At 35.0% G+C, this 21,116-nt stretch overlaps 3 protein-coding genes across 4 annotated transcripts in view; 2 read left to right on the top strand and 1 right to left on the bottom strand.

Annotated features, from left to right (window-relative positions):
* Nucleotides 1-3,601: 3,601 nt before the first annotated feature.
* On the top strand, nucleotides 3,602-4,009 carry LOC150108302 (uncharacterized). Its single transcript, XM_090390439.1, has one exon. It carries the CDS (start codon nucleotides 3,602-3,604, stop codon nucleotides 4,007-4,009), a length of 408 nt encoding a protein of 135 aa, XP_090246565.1.
* Nucleotides 4,010-6,308: 2,299 nt separating this feature from the next.
* Nucleotides 6,309-7,340, top strand: LOC150108303 (uncharacterized protein F54H12.2-like). Its single transcript, XM_090390440.1, has one exon. It carries the CDS (start codon nucleotides 6,309-6,311, stop codon nucleotides 7,338-7,340), a length of 1,032 nt encoding a protein of 343 aa, XP_090246566.1.
* Nucleotides 7,341-9,723: 2,383 nt separating this feature from the next.
* The window catches only part of LOC150108304 (uncharacterized), a 55,951-nt gene continuing 44,558 nt past the window's right edge, over nucleotides 9,724-21,116 (bottom strand). For both annotated transcript variants that reach the window (XM_090415732.1, XM_090415733.1), the window contains exons 3-4: nucleotides 17,882-18,118; nucleotides 9,724-10,132 (exon numbers count right to left, since the gene is read on the bottom strand). In XM_090415732.1, the coding sequence (XP_090271858.1) occupies nucleotides 9,861-10,132; nucleotides 17,882-18,118 (509 nt within the window). In that variant the 3' untranslated portion in view covers nucleotides 9,724-9,860. The remainder of the gene's footprint in view (nucleotides 10,133-17,881; nucleotides 18,119-21,116) is intronic.

Here is a 21,116-nt window from a genome sequence, read left to right on the forward strand (position 1 = left end):
GTATGGATATACTCAGATTAATCTACCCTAAGAATAAGAATTACCACAAGTTGTAAAGTATTCAAAATGGTGACCTAAAATTGTAAGTTGAGGTAAAAATAAAAACCTTATTTTTATGTGAGTAAATAATTTTTATTTTATGGGGAAAAAAAAGGACAGAATAATTATTGTTACCTTCCGCTAAAACAATAACAAAAAATAAATAAATAAAATAAAATAACGCTAAGGATACTGCGCTGTGGACGTAATTAGATAATTCAAAGGTGATATTAAAATATTTTACCATACGTATAAAAAAATTATTGTCTCCTGCTATTCTTCAACAATAGTTAACACAGACATAATATGCTCATAGTCTTCGTTGCTTTGATTATAATTCCAAACGGCAACTAAATGGAATTCGGACGTTTTTTTAATCAAGTATTCTTTACCATGACTACTCTACGGAGGCATCTCATAGAGGTGACAAGGCTTTCATTCCCCTCGAGTTTCTATATCTGCAAACAATGTTTCGTAAACTGACCAGAGAACAAATACAACGCATCGACAGACATAGAGGACTATGGAAGATGAATTAAATGTAAATGTATTTACCAAAATTAAATTTATAAATCCAAACTATTTAAGTCATAACAGATAACGGAGCCTGATAGGCAAAGAAAGATGGAATTGGATACGAAGTTACTTTTGCACATACACGCGCAGGCGGGCAGATGCATTTATGATTTTGTTCATTATACACATTCGCACCAACCACTAGAAGTATCGCCACCAAATTCTGCATGGCCTCCTTATTTGACTAGTGGAAACTAACGGACTAAGGATAAAAATTTTAACCCTTGTAGGTTAATTTTTACTCTTTTCACTTTGGATAAATCCTGAAAAAGTTTTTCATTACGAAAATTTCATTTTTGTGATACAAAGCACGCCTAAAGAAATCACGTAAGTATTACGCAAAGTTAAATATAAACGTATATAGTTTTAGAATATTATTATTATTATTATTATTATTATTATTATTATTATTATTATTATTATTATTATCTGAGACCTCCAAGGAGTCAAGGACTCATCGAGGGAGATATAAATCATCCAAACCAGTTATCATATCTTCCTTTAAATCCATTCACTAGCAATAACTTCCATGGATATGCCAGGAAAAAAAATAATAATAAAATTAAGACAACACTGATATTTAATTTATATGTTGATGACATAGCATATCGCTTAAAGAGAGACATTCAGTTGTTTGCAGGATGCACAGCTGGGAAGAATTATAAAAAATAAATCTGTTAAATTACTTTAGGAGGAATGACAGGCTGGTCCTGTGGGTAGAAGAGTGAGGATTTGTTTAATGTTGACAGGTATAAGGTTTTGCATTTCGGACCAAGGAGATGAAATGCAGTGTTATACGAGTGAAAATATTCCTATAAGGGATATGGAGGTGATTGTGGATAGAGGATTGAAGTTCAGGGAACACATAAGACACTGATTCGAAGAAATATTAGAAAGGTTTTAAAGGCGAATAACTTAGGATAATTTTAGGACTGTGGGATATTGACTACGAGAAAAGATTCAGTAAATGTGAGTTGCAGTGTCTGTTTTATAAGTAGACATGATATGATAGAGACACATTTCTGGAGGAGATTTATAGCATAGATACAAGAGAAACTTTTCAAAACAAAAGAAAGAGGTCATTCATGGATGTTAAGAATTCTGTGAACACAGGAGTGAGAAGCAGCACTTTCTTATTGCGAGTGAGTGGAATATGTTACCAAGGGAAAGTGTGAATGCAACATCATGAATGAGTTTAAGGAGTTGTATGATCGACATGTGTCAGTGTGATGAATTATCCCAGAGAGTTGCTTTAGAGTTTAAGTGTAAATATGTTGTACATAAACTGATGCCATGTATCGAGTTAACCATCCACGATGGATTCTATGAAGGTGAGTAGTTAGTTAGCTCCGTGGCGTACTTTTAATTGCCGATGGCAATGTTTTAATTAGGTCATACAGGGTCGCGCTTTGAGCCTGTGCTGGTATGACATCAACCCCCAACGTACTTTTAATTAGGAGGGTTCCTCCCTTATCAAAAAGTAATTAAATTCAACCCCCTATTTTGAACTGTCGACTTTGTTTGGGATTGGTCTTTTGAGATCAGCTGATGTGGAGTTAATCGTTTTTTTCACCATCGTTTGTAACATAATTTTAATTCCTCCCTTATCAAAAAGTAATTAAATTCAACCCCTCTATTTTGAACTACCCGAGATCATGATAGGTTAGCTTCTTTGTACCAATAGACAAAACAATGAAGACAACCGTGCTGCTTTGTGGTTGGTTATAGTTAGGTCACATGATAGTTACACTATCATGTTTTTCACTCCAAGGTAATTTTAATGGAAAGTTTTAAATTTTCCATTAATCAAAAAAGTAATTAAATCCTCCCCCCAGCTGAGGTCAACGTGTGACGTCATGTACACGTGATGATTGTTTTCGTATCGGTTGGATTGTCTACAGTTAGGTCACATGTATTTCTCTCGAATGGGGAGAGAACCACGTGACTTTAGGTTAGGATATTTACACTGAATGAATTATCTTGTATGGAGATAACGTTGTTTTGAACTTAAAATCAAATTCAGGACTTACGCTATGATGTTTACTTTTTACTTTTAAAGTGAATAATATTCTAGCTAGACCATGTCGGGGTTATGTGTTTTTCCCCCCACTTGAAAGCTTTCTTGTGTATTTTTAATGCACATCTTTTCACTTCCCTCAACTATACTTTAAATTACAAACTATTAATACACACTTTTATATGAACATAAAAAAGCAAAAAACAAAATACTAATGCAATTATTTAAAAATAGATACAAGAAATATTGTCTTCCATGTAAATATTTGCTTAATAAAAAATGTATTTAACCTGAACCAGTGTTTGTCTATGTTTATCCCCCCTTAAATCAGTAGACAGTTGAGATGTCTACTGATTTAAGTAAAATATATTATGATTTGTCGAACTGGGAGGGTTTCGAAGCATATCATCTTTGCAAAAAACTTCTGGACATAATATCAGAGAAGTTAAACGATGGTTGCAAGAACAACCTACCTATACATTACATAAACCAGTGAAAGGTAGATTTAGACGATTGAAAACAAAAGTAGCTGGAATTGCTCACCGATATCAATGTGATTTGTTGGATTTAAGCGCTATTGCTAGATTTAATAATGGTTTTAAATATTTATTAACTATGATTGATGTATTTTCTCGTAAAGCTTGGGTTCACCCTCTCAAAACCAAAGGAGGTTTAGAAGTATCCAGAGCTATGCAGAAGCTGTTACTGGATGCAGAAGATCCTATACAGATACAGGTTGACAGAGGAAAAGAATTCTGGAATAAACATGTACGTGCTTTACTTTAAAAACGAAGGATACATCTTTTCTTTTCTAAAGGTGACACTAAAGCATTGATAGTAGAAAGATTTCACCCTACTTTACGAGGTCGGATATGGCGTTATTTCACTTATAAAAATACATATAGTTATGTTGATGTGTTACCTAAACTTTTAAGAGGGTATAATTTATTTAAACATAGATCTATTGGGATGGCTCCTGAAGAAGGTAATCACGGGAACGAGAGTAAAGTATACGAACGGTTATATGGCCAGAATGAAGAACCGAACCCTGTACTGTATAAGAAAGTAAAAAAATTTGTCAAAAAAAAATCTTTTTTTGACAAAGAATCCACATCTTCGTGGACCGAGGAAATCTTTATCATCAAGACCGTTCTTTTTACCAATCCTGTCACCTATCGACTCGAAGACACAAGCGGAAAAGAAATTTTTGGTCGTTTTTATTCCGATGAAATGCAAAAAGTAGCCAGACCTGAATTTTACGTTGTTGACAAAGTGTTGAAACGCAGAGTTAGAAGCGCTATTCCGGAGTTGCTAGTGAAATGGCGATCTTATCCAGACCCGAGTTGGGTTCGTGCAAGCGAAGTATTCCGTTTATAACAGCTCGTTGTGGTATTATTGTGGTTCTTTATGCTTTGTCTTCTGTAAACAAGGGCGTTCTCCCTGAGGGTGAGAACTGTATAATTCGAGACGGTACAGGTAAGAGCGTGCGTTGTTCGGTAATTGATATATGTGTGTTTAGAGGATATAGTAACGCTTCGTTCAGTGATATAGTTGTAACCTGGATGAGTATAAATTGATCCTCACCTAAACAGAAGCAAGTATTCAAGAGTGCAAAATTCGTGCTACCACCTGAAAGTTTCGCTATACCTAAGCAACTATACAAGAGTGTTAAATTCGTGCTACCACCTGAAATTTCCACTATACCCTCCGAGGACAGATATGGCTGCTAGTTATCCGATGCTGCAAACTTTCGAAGACGAGTATCTGCTCTTGAGAAACAGTTGGAAATAGCGTCTCGTGGCATATCTGACTTCAGATCCAAAGTACTTGGAAAAGCAGGGGTGCACGACTCCGTGAACTCCGTCAATACCTACAGAGATACCTAACTTGGATTTGCCTGGAGGATTAACGCAAGTGACAGTTTTAGAAACACGACCTCGAAATACAGGATTTCTGAATGAAGCCTTATTGGATGTTGTTCACCATGCTGTTTATCCTCATTTTAAGCGACACACAGAGAGATGCATTCATTGTGGTGATGGTGATGTGATTGTTCATTTAGCACTTGCCCTACCGCGTGTAAATCTTGTAGAAGTATTGGAAGCTTGGAGCAGACGTATCGAACCGTTTTTAACAGAGAGCGAAAAGGATTCGTTCTTCATTACAGTTCGTCGAAGCGTGGTTAACAGATTGCAAGAATATTCATCTGTTGGAAAAGGTTTTGATATCAGAGTATTCTACTGTATGTAATGGAGTATCTAATCTTGCCTAGTACAGCTTCTATGGATATATTCCCAGAGAACAAAATAGGGAATTATTCTGTAAGACTACCACATGCTGTTGATCTCGGTCCAGGTGAATGGATGATGGGTTTAGCTGAAATTCAAATCCCTGCTGTTTTTAATAATGTAGATGAGTCTGTTAATAAACTTGAAATTGCATATGAAACTAAGGGTGAATACCAGATTATTGGTTGTTCAATTGATACGTATCCTACAGTAGAGATTGCAGATCAGCTGACAAGATAGCTGAACAATGTGTTCCTGATGATGATAAATTATGTGATGTTTACTGTGGATGGTAAAAAAAGAAAGGGAAGATGGAATGTTGTTATATATACCTTACATGGTTATCAGATCAAACTTTCCTCAGATCTAGCTCAGTTGTTGGGAGGTCCTCCAATCCCTTCTGGAGAGGTTTACACTGGTTGGAAATGACCAGGAACAATCACGATGCCTAGTGCTATAACTGAACTTAAAAGCACCTACAATATGCCTTTTCAGATAGTAACGAGAATTGGAAAAATTGAGACAAAAAAAGTTTCTGTTACGCCCGGATATCATCCTACCCCCCCTCGATTTGTTGAATACTTTAGAAAAGCTCACAGCAATTACGTTTCAACAAGAAGCAGATGGTAAAGTTAAAATAATTATTCCCGATAACACTAGTCTTCGATTTCCTAAAGCTGATCCGGGACTTGCTAGATTACTAGGGATGGACGAATCTCAAATCGGTCGTGCACTTTCTAGAGAAGTCAAAGGAAAGTACATAATTGACATAAGGAAGGGGGTTTACGGAATATAATGTTATTGCAATCTGGTGTCTCCGTATGTCGTAGGTGATGTGTATGCACCTCTGCTCAGAATAATTCCTGCTACTTATGACGGAAGTGATATTATTTCTAAAATATACAACAAGATAGATTACTTTCCGATGTCTACAAAAAATTTTCAAATCGTAGAAATTGATTTAAGATCAGACAGCGGGGAACCTCTCTTATTTCGTTCTGGGAAATCGGTGATTAAACTCCACTTCAAAAAACGAAGATGAGCTGCTTAGAATACTATAGGAATCAAACAGGATTAGGAATAAACTCGAACGTGTTCAAGGGTCCTACTTTCCGTGGAGGGGGATTGTTTAAAAGTGTGTTCAGGTTTGTGACCCCTTTCGTTAAACCAGCAGCACGTGCTCTTTCAAAACAAGCAATGAAAACAGGACAACAAATAATAGGAGATGTAGTGTCTGGTCAGAACATTCGTGAGTCAGCCGAGCACAAGAGGCGGGTGTAGATTTACTTAATCAGCCAAAGGAATATTTGGAAAAACAACTGGGATCTGGCAGAAAGAAAAACGTCTTTGTCGAAGAGAACACGACCCGCGATATATTCGATTAAAAAATGTCTTCAGAGTGTGTGGGTTTAGAGCTCGATATCTTTTGTGTACCGCCAACTGACTATTCACACGAGAAGAGTTTGTATGCAGCATATCATCCCCTTTCGAGTCTCGAAACCGGTCCGTTAGAATTTTTTGTAAGTGGCGGCCAGCATTACCTGGATTTGTCGAAATCAGTTTTGTGTTCACGTGTTAAGATTGTGAATGCTGACGGTTCGTCTCTATCGGAGAATGCTAAAGTCGCTCCTACCAACTTATTTCTACACTCTTTATTTTTAGGAGACACACTAATAAGTTCTAGTAATAACTGTTATGGATATCGTGCCTTTTTGGAAAGTTTATTGAATTATGGATCTGAAGCAAGAACTCATATGGCTTGTGAAATGTTTTACAAAGAAAACGATCCTTCTGATGTAAACTTTCTAGAGAATAACACAACGACTCCGTCATCTGGATTACAGCAAAGACAAAAACTTACGGGAAAAAACTCAACAATAGAAATAATTGGACGTCTGCATCTCGATTTGTTTAGCCAAGCACGATATTTAATTAATCAAGTTGGTCTAAGGTTACGACTTATAAGGGCAAAAACTGAATTTGCCTTGATTTCTACTGAAGCTAAACCAAACTACAAAATTGTTTTTGAAGAGGCAACGTTATTTGTGCGAAAAGCTAAGATTTCACCTTCGATTTTACTAGCACATGCCGATGTTTTACAAAAAGCAACAGCCAAATATCCCTTGGTACGTACAGAAGTCAAAACATTTTCAATAAACAAAGGACTTACGAGTGTTACTCGCGATCATTTATTTCTGAGAAAAATTCCGAGAAGAATTGTGTTAGGATTAATTAGTTCTAATGCATTTAACGGGAGTTATAGCGAAAATCCATGCTGTTTTCAGAATTTTGACTTGAAATTTTTATGCTTTCAACTCGACAACACACAAATTCTTAGTCGTCCGTTCTCACCGTGTTTCGACATGAACGTTTATACGAGGGAATATTATTCGTTAATCAATGCGATGAAGGTGACTTGAGGATCGCGGGCAGGATATTAAACTGAATGAGTATGCAAAGGGTTATTCACTTTATGCAACATGTGATTGATGCAACATGATTATGCAACAGTCTGATAGCGAAGCCTTTACCCTAGTCCACGACGGTAATCTTTCATTGAGTATAAAATTTGCCAAACCCTTAACACAGAACGTCACTGTTATTCTATTGTCAGAGTTCGAAAGTTTATTGGAGATCTCACACCAGCGTGACATTATTTTATTAGATTTGGAACAATTATTATCTTTAGATAATTTTACTAAAGGGATACACGTGTTACCGAAAGATCATCTTCCTAAAAATATAGAGGGGAATTTCACAGCCATTTGTAATACGGATGAGTCTTATTTACCTGGACATCACTGGGGAGTCGTAAGCATCAAAGAGAAAAATCAAGGGATATTTTTCTGTTCTTTTGGAAGTAAGCCAGACAACACGTTTCTTGAATTCTTCAACAGATTTTGTGAAAATGTGTCTTACAATACCTCTCAGATTCAGCCAAATGGTAGCGATACTTGTGGTTTGCACTGTGTATTTTTTTGTAAGTTACTGACTAGAGGTTTTAATGTGGATGAATATTATATCAGGTGTATTCTACTTCTCAGCATTATAATGATTTATCAGTGTTATCCATGTTAGTGTAATGTATATATTATTGTCAAAATAAAAGACTATTAACTGATTATGTGTGTAACTAGTGATTAGTTTTGTAATAAACAAAGACATCAAATATTTATTACAAACATACCAGACATACAATGTAGATAATACTTATATATAAATATAAACATATAATAAGTACATAGTTTTTTTTTTTAGTATGACATCCATTTCTTATTTTTAATAAAAAGGAAATCTTTAACCACAGATTATAGTTGTCCGTATTCAGGTGGTAAATGTTTTCTTTCTTTTTTACCTGGTTTTTTCAAAACTCCTAATAAAAGTTCACGCATATTCACATCAGGTAGAGGCATATTGTTCACTCGAATGGAACCATCAGAAGACCAGTTGACACCTTTCACTTTAAGGTAGGACAGTAGTAATGCCAGTAAAATAGCATCATGAGTTGGCTGTTGAAAACTGATGACAGGGACTGGATTAATAACTGATTTTTTTTCTTTAAATAACAGATATTTACGAAGGGTGTCCATGTGTAACTTGACTTTTTCATCAGAAGATACCGAAGGCATTTTAAAAATTTTCGCGATGTCATCAAGACTTTGCACTTTTTCGTGGAGCACTGTTTTAATTACAGAATCCATCAGCGACTTATTAAACTTCCGAGCAGCGGTGCTAAAAGAGGAATGAGAGCTGCCAGAAATCCTCCTCCTTTTTGCATAACTTTCTTTTTGATAGCGAGAGAGACACATTTATCCGCGAGATGACGAATCTGAGTCTTAAATTTTGAAAGCTTATGCTTCTGATGATGGGAAACAAGTAACGTACCTTTCAGCAAATTTAGACAATCTTCACAAATACCGCAAATTTCTTCTCTACCAGCAGCTGAAATTAATGCTTTATGTTGTTTATCAGAATTACACGAAGCAAGAGTCGTCAAAAACCTCCGTCTGTTAGGTTTCATCCTGAATAAATGACATTTTTTCAATCATTTCTTGGGGATATAAACGACGGTTTCTCTTTCTAATTTGAGATCGATCAGAAGATATGCATGTGGTTTTGTGAAATAGCATCTTTGTAAGCTTGCACTAATATAGAAGAACGTTCATGATAAATTTATCTTGCAAGGTAAAAAATCTGAGACTTATCTCTCGGGTTGGGTAAAAGAAATATATAGGAAGCATTCAAACTTATCGTTCTTGCTTGTTTCTCCTTTGGAAACAAATTCTGAGTGATCAGTAACACCATAAGATTACGATGATGGCTTCCTTTTGTAAACAAATCTGCTATTGTCGAGGATGCATTTGCTGCAGAAAACAGATCATTAATAATTAAAAGATTTCTTACTTCCGGAGAAAACTCGATGTCCTGTAGACCTCTATAAAATTCAATATGTGGAATTTCTCTCTTCATTAACTCGTATAGGGGTTGATCTTCAGAATATAAAAAATCTATTCTCTGTACGTTCGGAGTGATGATTGTATCCCGATTTCGCAGTAGTGAAACAACCAGTGTTGATTTCCCACTTTGCGTCGGTCCACAAACTAATATTGTGGCTGGATGGATTAATCCCGCCATCTGTAAGGGTAAGTGATTTGTGTGGTAGAATCGACGTAACGTTTGTCGTATGAATAACTGAATTTCTTCACTGAAGCTTTATTTAATAACTTCGCACTATATTTATCTCGGACTATCTAGTATTTAACAGGAATGGAAACTGTATTTTTTTCTTCTAAAACTGTTTTCGTGAAGTCAAAATATAGGGTCCTTTCATTCGTCCTTTACCATCAGGGATAAACATTGTAATTATTTCTAGGGTGAAGTTGCTTAAAAAGGACTTATTCGATTGCGGGCTATCTTCTCTATCGCCTGCAATAAACGTTTTATAGAGAAACCATCTGAGACATTAGAGGTAAATTAACAGAGTGCGTTAAGCTGTCACTTAACATCGCAAAAAGAATTTTATTAAACTCTGGAACATCTTGTCTAACATATTCAAACAAACGTGTAAATATTTCTTCTAGCTGTGTTATTACTTCTTTAGGATCACAAGTTTTAAATTCGCACAATTCCACAGTCATCGATGTAAATTGTGTTTGATACTTTGTAGAGAACCGCTGTATTTTCCTTGCGATGGTGAAATATTCTTCTTCTTCTGTAATAAAAAAAAAAGAGTAAAAATTAGAACCATAATGGTTTGATTGGTGCCTCAAAACAAGGATCACTCGCCGATGGAAACAGAATATTTTGATATTTGATGATCCCTCTAAATAACTTCATTTACACATACATTCCGACTTCTCCGGTCTGGGTTTTTAAATGTAAAATATGGTTCAGGTTGCTTTTCTGTTCTCTTGTCACTAACTGTTATTCTCCAATCTATGGGAAACCTTTGTATGCTTCCTATAGGTTCTGTATTAACTCTCTCAGCTTCATCTAAAATTGCATTGTACATAGGATAATTTGACTGAATCTCGGTTTTGCTTTAGGGATAAAAAAACCCATTAATGATAGTGTTTTTTTTAAGAAATTCCATAAAATCAAATATTTCTCTAAAAGGAAGCTTGCATATGGAAAAATCGGGGAGCAGGATTTTTTTCGAGCAAAAAGAGGTTAGAAATAAATAACAAAACATGTCTGATATCTTCCTGTTAATACACATGGTAGAATTTACATCTAGCTCCCCTGCTAAGCAGACAGCCTTAAAAATATAAGGTTTTAATATAGATATAGGTAAAAGCCATGTCGAGTGATCATTACTGTCAAAATGATTTCAAAAAAAAATGCACTAGAAACCAAAACCAAGTTACTCCTTCTGAACAATCTGTTGTATGAAATATGCACATACACTCCTCACATGTCTGACATCTTAATGTACTGTCTGCATAAAAATCAACCAGATTTCCTAGAGTAATGGGCCTGTTAAACATTAATGGATGTTTCTTGATGATATTCATGAACCAAAATGAAAACATATCAAACTCCGTTTGTAAAAATGAAGCTGGTATGTTTTTATTGATAGATAATAAACACCATAATAAACTAAATGATTGTAGTGCACCCATTTCACAGTTGCGCATGTATAATGTCACTTCTCTAATCGTACGTACGCACGAATTGTATATTGGTTCTGGTGGGAAAGGATCGTTACCCCCTTTGCAATTACAATAAAAGATGACTTCCTGGTCTCTAATGTGTGGTGCCCGAATGTTATGTACATACAGCTGTGTTAAACCATCGTCGAATAAAGATGCATCACAACAGCGGATAACTAAAAAATAAATAAATAAAAAGGTATCAGAAATACACCCCTCTAGTTTAAATTAAAACTATTAATTAACACTGTCTATTCGAACATAAAAAAGCAAAAGAAGATTATTAATTCATAATATTTTCTTGCATTAGAAATCGCATGGGAAGAAAAGATTGCTAAAAAAGGGAGAGAAATCAAATATTTTAAGAGAATTCTTACCATTTTTCTTGGGAGAATCACCAATTCTTGTAGAAGAGCTTGCTTCCAATTTTTAAAAACACTTGTCAGATGAAACACACAAACGGTCAGACTAAAACACTTGTGAGATGAGACACAAACGGTTAGACTAAGTAACTAACGATATTAGTCCTCTGACTTATATACAAAATGTATTACCTGAGGGTTCCATAATTGATTGCAAAAAATTAGAATATTAACCTGAAACAAAGTGAGGGAAAAACACATATATGACCCCGACTCTGATCGAAAACAAGTCAAGCCTCTTATATACAAAATGTGTTACCTGTGGATATCTTACCCTAAAAGCTTTTCAAAGGTCGTTGTAGAGTGGGAAACTGATTAAGGACCTCGGAACCGGGACTCCGTACAAGCAAAAAGATTCTAATGAATTTGACTAAAAGTTCGAAAACAACGTTATCTCCATGGTCAAAAACAAGCCACGCCTCAAAACAAAAAAGCTTTCAAGAAATTGAGAAAAAACTATTAATGGAATACATACACGGTCTAACTAGGATAACCTATTTTTGAAACATGTGCTCAATAAAATTAATTTCTCTGAAATAGTTAGATTTCTTGTATCTATTTTTAAAGAATTGCATTAGTATTTTGTTTTTTTACTTTTTTATGTTCATATAAAAGTGTGTATTAATAGTTTGTAATTTAAAGTATAGTTGAGGGAAGTGAAAAGATGTGCATTAAAAATACACAAGAAAGCTTTCAAGCGAGGGAAGTGAAAAGATGTGCATTAAAAATACACAAGAAAGCTTACACATGACCCCGACATGGTCTAGCTAGAATATTATTCACTTTAAAAGAGAAACATCATAGCGTAAGTCCTGAATTTGATTTTAAGTTCAAAACAACGTTATCTCCATACAAGATAATTCATTCGGTGTAGATATCTTAACTTAAAAGCTTTCAAAAAGAACGCTTACAAGTCACGTGGTTCTCTCCCCATTGGAGAGAAATACATGTGATCTAACTGTAGACAATCCAATCGATACGAAAACAATCATCACGTGTACATGACGTCACACGTTGACCTCAGATGGGGGGACGATTTAATTACTTTTTGATTAATGGAAAAATTAAAACTTTCCATTAAAATTACCTTGGAGTGAAAAACATGATAGTATAACTATCATGTTTTTCATGATAGTTACACTATCATGCAGCTAGGACTTGAGGATCATCTTGGGGGCATAAAAACTAAGGGTCATGTGGAAAAGAAAGGACGAGATATAAGGAATGCGCGCGATAATGCGAGGCTTTTTTCTGGTTGTTTCTGACGTCACCTCGAGGATTCCTGACTAGCGGACGGAGTAGGGACTAGCGAGAGGGTCCCATAATGCCGGATAGCAGACAGACATTCTGAGTAAGCTGAACAAGATTCCATGACGAGCAGCATGCGAATCATCGGCCTACACAGAAATTGTGCCAGTCGCCGGATGTCCCACTCAAGTAGGAGCAGAGACAACACTGTATCGACGCAGTGAGAAGTTCGAGTCCGGAAGAATGTAAAACGGACGGCGTAGTCGCAAGCCTATTGCAGAAGCAACCGATCGAAGCAGGACCCGAACAACACGTGGCCGTTAACAGACCTTCGAAAAAAAAAAAAAAGATTGGGTAACGTAAAGACCTTTACTATATGTTTGAATGAGACAGAATTTAATGTTAGATCATATTAAGTGGACTATAATAAGGAGTAGTATTTTGCGATAGAGTAATTCTGCTGAACAAAGGAATGTCTGGAGTGAAATTTTAGCTGCATGTGACTGAGATTATATGTGAATTTGTAATTTTGTAGATGATTTATACCAAAATAGTAACGGGTTGTGAAATGTCTTTAAATGTAGCATGCATTAAGAGTTTGATTTAGAATAACATAATTAGCTAGTTTTAATGTTTTATAGTTTGTGTATGATTAGCAATTTGTAAGTGTTTTGTTAAATTAGTATCGAGTAACTAGCTTGGCAAGAGATTTTGAAAAGCTTAGTATCCTATTCCAATTATAATCGTAAAGTGTAATTTGTTCCAATAAACTTTTGTTGTATATGCCTGACTTCGAGAATTCAAATTACCACTTGCAAAAATTTAGAACCATAGCGGGAGGGAATTTAATGAGTGTTTGAGTAATAGATTATTGGCCACGATTGCAATTAGTACCAGTATCTATTTAGTGTTATATAAGAATGAATGCCAATTAACCTAGGAATATTCCCTGAATTTTGAATAAGCTCATATTATAGGACTCTGGATGGCGCAGCAATAAAAAATAAATTTGCCAGTGTCCGAAAAGGAAGCATTCCTAGGTAGAGTTGAGTAAGGCATTCTTAAGGAAGTATATTATATCAATAACGAAAATAACGAAGATATAACAATATGAGTATGTCGTACTTTCTAAAAGTGACACATGTCAAAAAAGTGTAATTTTACAGGAGAGTTAAATTTCACAGAAGTATTATCTCTCACAATTTCAAAAAAAATTTATAAGCTTACCAAATCACATATTGTGTCACTTTTCTTCAGATCGTACGATATCACTCTTCAATTCAGGATCAAAGTTGAATTCGAAGAAAACATATAATTTTCTTCGAAAAAGGAAATTATCCCTTTCCTTAACCAGATCACGTTCATCGACGATTCATTGAAGAAGATAAAATCTCCTAGAAGGCTAAATTTCATAAAATCAATTCAAATGGGATATTCAGAATGGTCGGCCTAGTTAATGTATCTGCTGTCCAGCTAACATGCAGCAAGTTTGAATTCCGCTGTAGGCATGGATCTTTGTGAATCGCTTTCGGTAGGAGATGAGTTTCTTACAGACTATGTAAAGAGACTACCACTCGCTTATTGGAGGGCTGATGTTTGGCCTCTAGAGTTGGATTTTCGAATTATGTAAAGAATATAAGAAATAATTTAAAAAAAAAAAAAACTTTAGCCCACTCAAGGTACTAATGTACTACAAATTTACAGCCTTTCGTGGTTGAGGGTCAAACAAAACGTGGCATATGACTTTCAAATCACAGTGTGATACCATTGTCTTGCCTAATAGAAGCTTGAAATGGCAAAAAATGAGAAACCTGATCAAGCCTCCAGATCAGGTTCCCAAGAAAATATCGGGAACCTGATCTAATGGCTTAAACGTTGAGAACTTCAATTTAAAAAATAAATATTTTAAATAATAGCAACGTACCTGATAAATGAACATGGAACTGGAGGCCGATTGGGGGGGACTAAGAGTTAAAACCAATAACATCCATATAACAAAACCAGTTTTCTCGGATGAGCTGAATATTATTCAGTACAAGCTAGTATCATAACTTGTACAGCTAGAAGTGGCGCACCCAGTGGGGGGCCCCTTTCCTCCCCAAAGAAAAAAAACACTAAACATTTTCCAAAAATCTTTTCCTAATTAAAATTCAGTTTTTTACTTATGTCGTGTCGTGTCTTCTATTTCTATACTACTTATGAATTAGCGATCATTGCAGATGCTCAGTCATAGGTCGTATGCGATGCGTAGTGTGTATTCTCAAATCGTCTACTCAACTCGTCCCCCTCCCCCAAGATTAAATTCCGAGTGCGCTACTGATAGCTAGTATAATATCAACGTATAACCGTGATGAATGTATATTTCGTGTGAGATCTTAGGCATGAAGTATAAAATCTAAATATGTTCACTTTCTTCATGAAAAAAAGTATCTTGTGATACAATTGTGCATGCGTATTAGAAAACTTCCAGATTCATGTACAAGCAAGCCTAAAGGAAATAGCACTTATCAGAAATATGGTCAAACCTGTTTTCTCAGGAGATTGTAGAGAATCTGCAATTTGTAAAACACTAGATGATGAATTGAATTTCACTCTACCCGACTCATGAATGAGGGTTATTAACCATTATTTCAAACAAAAGGATCAGAAAACAAAATCAGTGAAAACTCTTCTTCGTGGTATTCCAGATATATTGCAGAATATTAAGCAATGATTACCTGAAAGAGATGTGCCGTCAATGCTGTTATTGATAGTGTAACTAAATAATAAAATACTTCGAGCTTTCATTTTTTTGAACTTTTTTTAAACAAAAGCAGATTAATGTTAACAGTGTTGAGAGACAAGTTTAACGTTGTGAATAACTTGGATGTAATCAACAGTAATAGGCATCTGGTGTAAATAACCTGACGAACATGTCCAATAGGATATACATTATTAGGTAACAAGTAGCCAGTACATAAATCAGTATTATTTCATTAATACAAGCAAGGATAAGTTTTCCTGTTTTTTTTTTTTTTTTTTTTTTTGCACAATATTTTTTCTATTAGAGAAGAGTTATGCGTACGGTACGACTGCAATATGCATAAATAGTCTTTTAATTTTTGCTGACTTGAGTTTCTGCATCTAGGTCAAACATGCTCAGTGGCATGCGCCCATTGGTTAAATCCAATTCATATTTCGTCAATGAGAGGAATATTTTCTCTGTCTTAATAGATTTCAAGCAGATTCCCACAAACTAGACAAACCGACCAGTGAATATATAGGTAATTAATGGGCCACGTGGCCTTGTCAGTCTTTACTCTTAATAGCCCCCGCCTATCCATAATATAAATAACTATCCTGTCCAGATTTATTTAAACAAATTCGAATGTTAATCTCCAAACCTTTCAATTTATTTTTATTAAACTTCATTTAGTTCCCACATCTACTGTCCATTATCTCGGTCATCCTTCTATTATTCCAAAACTACGTTCGTGTGTGAAAACAAAAGAAAAAATCGATATTTTTAAAGGCATCCTAAACATGTACTGGTTCTGCATGTTTACGCTGATATCTCGAGAATCCCCCCCCCTTTCATAAAATGCATGTACCATCCAGGTAAACAGTTCAACTGTTTATTACGATTTAGCAATTCAATAATTAAATCCTTAAAATGGATTAAAATGTCTTCTTTTTAAAATTCAAAGAATATCCGATGTTTTGATCGACTTAATTAGTTTTCATTCCCTTGAATTCAGGACATTAATTAGCGCAAGGTAATATTTTTATATGAGATTTAAAACAGTAAATTATATTAATACAAGGCAATTAAACTAGTATCAGAAATTTAATTCCTCTTTCAGGGTATATAAAGACAGTCTTTCTTATCGCTATTCGTCGTAAATAAAAAATAATAATATAAAAACGCTTTTGGCGACACTATCGTTTATCAAATATGCATTCCAATGCTATTAATAAGTTTAATGGGATTCCACAAAATACTCTGCCCAGTGGTTTGCGAATTGTGCCCCCCCCCCCAAGGGTCGCGAGGCCATATCTGGGATTGGAATAACAAGCAATTTCAATCATAGCTCCATTCATTTATTTCCATACAATATAACAACCTCCATGTTTATTTTATTAACATCATTGCACTATGAATTACTATTGTAATTATGACTGCAATATAGTCACTATATAATCAAAATTTGATTTCATTTCTCCGACGAGTAACTGTTCTCTACATATGACTTATATATCATATACTTCTATTTTTGCTAAGCACTATTCTGCGGATGTATTATCTTTCTCACTCTCTGATTAGATTTCAAATACTGTGAATGTGAGACATTTTTGAAAATAACTCTCCCATCACAGTTTATTCCAAAGAATTACAAGTATCGCAGAATTATATTGTTGACTCTAGGTTTTGAAAAAAGTGTGCTGAAGAACAAGCCTAGCTATCTCATTAAATATTAATATACCAAGTTAAAAATTGTGATTTCTAAAATTTAAAATACATACTGAAAACCATAGGTCAATATTGTTTTATGAAAAGTGGACGGGATGCAAGATCTTTTTTTACAAAAAAAAAAAAAGAGGGCATCTCTTTAAGCAATTTTGAAAAAAACTGCTCTACGCTATTCAGCAAAATAGACCTAAATGCATTTTCAATGGTTTTGTATTAGTGATTAATTATGCTGGGAGGCAATTAATAATATTATCAAGATACATTCCCTTACCTTTAAAGTGAAGGAATGTATCTTGTTTTATAAATTACAGATTCTTTCTAATCTCCTGAGAAAAGAGGTTTGACGATATTTCTGATATTAATGGCATAAAAATAACTTAATTCTACTTTGTTGTAATTAAATTTAAAACAGAAAACAGAAATATTTCAATGTAAAATTTTTATTTGAAAATATTAGTATCAAAATGTCATTAATTCTAAAAACTTATGCAACAATAATAATCATAAATGTGCTATGCATTTTAAACTAATACAGCCCTTATTGATTTATAAAAGAAATTTTACAGCAAGTAACATATATTCCAAATGGGAAATAAGTAAATTGAGTTACATATAGACATTCTTGCTGAACAGATGAATTATCATTAAACCAAACCCCACCACCATACATTTGCAAAAAGCAGCATTACTGTTATTCATAATAAGACTCTCAGCAGCTGATTTTTTTCCGCCGCCGCCGCCACCACCACCACCACTGTCGCCGCCACCGGCACCACCACCACTGTCGCCGCCACTGGCACCACCACCACTGTCGCCGCCGCCTTCTGGTACTGGAGCTTTAGTTGTTTCTGCTGCTGGTGGTGTTTCTCCTCCTCCTTCAGCAGCAGGAGGAACAGGAGCAGGCTCATCCTGGCCTGACACCAAAACTATACACACAAAAAAAAAAATAAAATAAAATAAAAAAAATAAAAAAATACCACTATAACTTTTAAAGTGTTATCCATTAAATTATTTCTAAGATATTAAGCTATCCGATAATAAATATAACAATTACTACAGGTTTGCATAATTTTAAGTGAAGGGTGACGAAATTCTCTAGGATGTTTTCTATCAATTTTGAATCAATAGTGGATTTTAATCATCCTGCTATTTCACACTATCACAATTATTTTAAATTAAATACATTTAAATTCAACATAATTAAGACACAGTGGATGAATCAAAGGACTGCATTAAAACTTTTGGGTATCATATAAATTAGAATAAGGAAAACCCAAAAAACCCAGCCAAAAGGTTTTTTGTTGTTGTTGTTCTTGTTATGACGAATAAGGTGGAAAAGTGTTAGCCAGTCGGCTTGGGCTCCGAGGAGACGGCGTCTCCGCTTTCCAACTTATAGGCTATGGGTAGTAAATGATTCTTATTGGCCCATGCAAGACCACCACCTTTCTTATCAGAAGTGGTTCGATGTTCGATTTCTGGATTTTGTAATCATTAGCCCGGCACTAAATGTGCTATAGAGTAACAAATTTCGTGGGCATAAAAATGGACGGTGTTGTTGAAAACAATTAAATGTGAGCAAATTCTATGGGGGAAAAAAAGGAAAGAGCAAAAAGAAGAAAAAAGTGATAGGTGAAGGTGCACAGAGATTTTCGAGCTTATATCCATGTTTCTGAAATGAAGTTCAAGTTGCGAGAAACAGAAAACCCATACAGGAATGTATAAAACAAGCAAAAATAAGTAATTAAAATGAATAAGCAGAAATAAATATTGATAGCAAATAATTTCCTTTCAAGAAAAAAAAAATATATATATAAAAAAGAGAAATACAGCAAATGAAAACGTCAGAGTATTTTTTTTTGTATTTTTTAAATTATTTTTAAACAGTCTGGAAACCCTGCTCTAGAGAACAAACACAGAACTTTTTCAAGCCACTTCGGGCCTCCACAATAAATGGGGAGGTGGTCTCACACCGGGCGATGAAATTCATCTCCCACGGAATCCGCGACCTGTTGGCTGTAGAGTGGGTACACTAACTTGGCCAACCAGGCTGGCAATATTATAGATTAACATTGTATTAGTTTGTAAATTTTTAGATACAGTTCAGAATACAATATATTAAGAATCCAATTAATTTCAATAGAATAATATTGTAATATTTTGCCACACGCTGTATATCTCACCTCGCTAGTGCACAGCGGTACATAAATTCAGCCACAGTGTCGCCACCTCACGCTGAGAAACTTTTAACCTAATTTTGATCCAACTTAATTTTCCACTGAAAGTATTAAGGTTGTGTATGTTATAGTCAACTACTCCAATTTTGCGCTTAGGAATGACATATAAAGGCTCACTTCGTGATAAAATATGATCAATCGGTAAAGGAGTGAGGGAATATGGGCCTAGAGGGCCGCTGAGTGATATGTTTCATCTAAGTGGGCTGCAGTCAGAAAAATTTGAGAAACGGTGTTCTAAAACATGTAGTTTTTTTTCTCCCACAAATGGTTGTAAACCTGTATTACATCAGTACCATGAGCGGACTAAGGATTTTTTGATAATTTTTATTATTTCTATAGTCCTGAAATCCTGGTCTATAGATAAAACATGAAGCTTCAGGCCTCTAATATGCAGGAAAGTGGTCTCACACCACCGAATGACGAAATTCATCTCACGTCTAAAGATAATCACACGAACAGGATTCAAACCAGTAGCCTGTTGGTTGGAGAACATGTATCCAAGCGGCCAACCATGAAAGGCTAGAATTTAAAATGAGAAGCCAATGTGTGTGTGTGTGTGTGTGCGTGCGTGCGTGGCGTTTAGTAAAATATGAGGAAATATTAAAATATATAGGAAGACAAAGAAGAAAATATTTTCAGTTCATAACAGAAAAAAAAAAATCGAACGTGAAACGGCATAATATATCAAATAAATATCCTTATATAAAAATAAAGAAGACTTAATACAAAATTAGTCTAATCAATCCTATTGAAGACAAGGAAGAAAGCAAGTTGAATGCAATGTCTTGACGGAGAATGGTACGACCATTATCCGTTAAGACGAATCTGTAGTCTTAAAGAATGTTAATTTACTTTCCTTTTGTAAATTTCGTTTCCTTGGCAGATTTTGCACACGTAAATGAGAGATGGATAAATTTATGAAGGTTCAAAAAAAAAAAAAATATATTTGCGATGAAAAAAATTATATTTGGTTTAACGTGGTGTAATAACCTCATGACTTGTGACATCGACAGCAGAAATCAGCAATACATTACCGAGGCAAACAGAATAAACACGGAGGAAGGGTAAACATTGGGTTGCATATGTTGTACGAGTATATCAACTTCTTCGCTTCCTCCCCCCCACTTCCACTCCTTTTCTTGAATAAGTTTCGAAGTATACATGCCAGAGTTTGATATCTTCTGAGATGCCCAAGACTAGATATAAACATGATGAAAGGAAAGCCAAGAGATGAGGAGTTGCGACCAGAGTAGAGGCAAAAGTCAGATCTCAGTGAGCATGCATTAGGGGAATATAGTAGAATGTAAATAATGTTGGCGTCAAAATACTGCTTAAAAGAGTCGCTTGGGAATTCTCACGCTAACTTTTATCAAGTTAACGTGAAACCACTAGAGTATGATAGCACTTAGTCACAATCAGACTATCATGCTGTTCAACTGTTGAAGAAGACAGTATTTATCTGACTGGAATATTCATCCTCAAGAAAAGGAGACAGCTGTCAAGATCGAGATTATGGATACTCCGTTGAAGTCAGGAATCGTGAACTTGTTCTTAACGGTAATATCGGGGGAGGGGGGGCTGGCGTCAGTTGATAAATATATCATCTTTGTTATATTTCAGCAAAATATTTAATATGCAAGGCGGATCAAACGTCATTGAACACTTTAATATAAAACAAAAAAGTCTAGAA

This window comes from Typopeltis vanoorti, chromosome 3 (genome assembly GCF_054136105.1).
Source record: "Typopeltis vanoorti isolate ZY-2024b chromosome 3, IOZ_Tvanoo_1.0, whole genome shotgun sequence".
In the NCBI taxonomy this organism is placed as follows: Eukaryota; Metazoa; Arthropoda; class Arachnida; order Uropygi; family Thelyphonidae; genus Typopeltis; species Typopeltis vanoorti.

Excerpts from the sequence above, each read along its gene's own strand:
- LOC150108303 (XM_090390440.1), top strand. The coding sequence starts at position 6,309 with ATGTCTTCAGAGTGTGTGGGTTTAGAGCTCGATATCTTTTGTGTACCG.
- LOC150108302 (XM_090390439.1), top strand. The coding sequence starts at position 3,602 with ATGGCTCCTGAAGAAGGTAATCACGGGAACGAGAGTAAAGTATACGAA.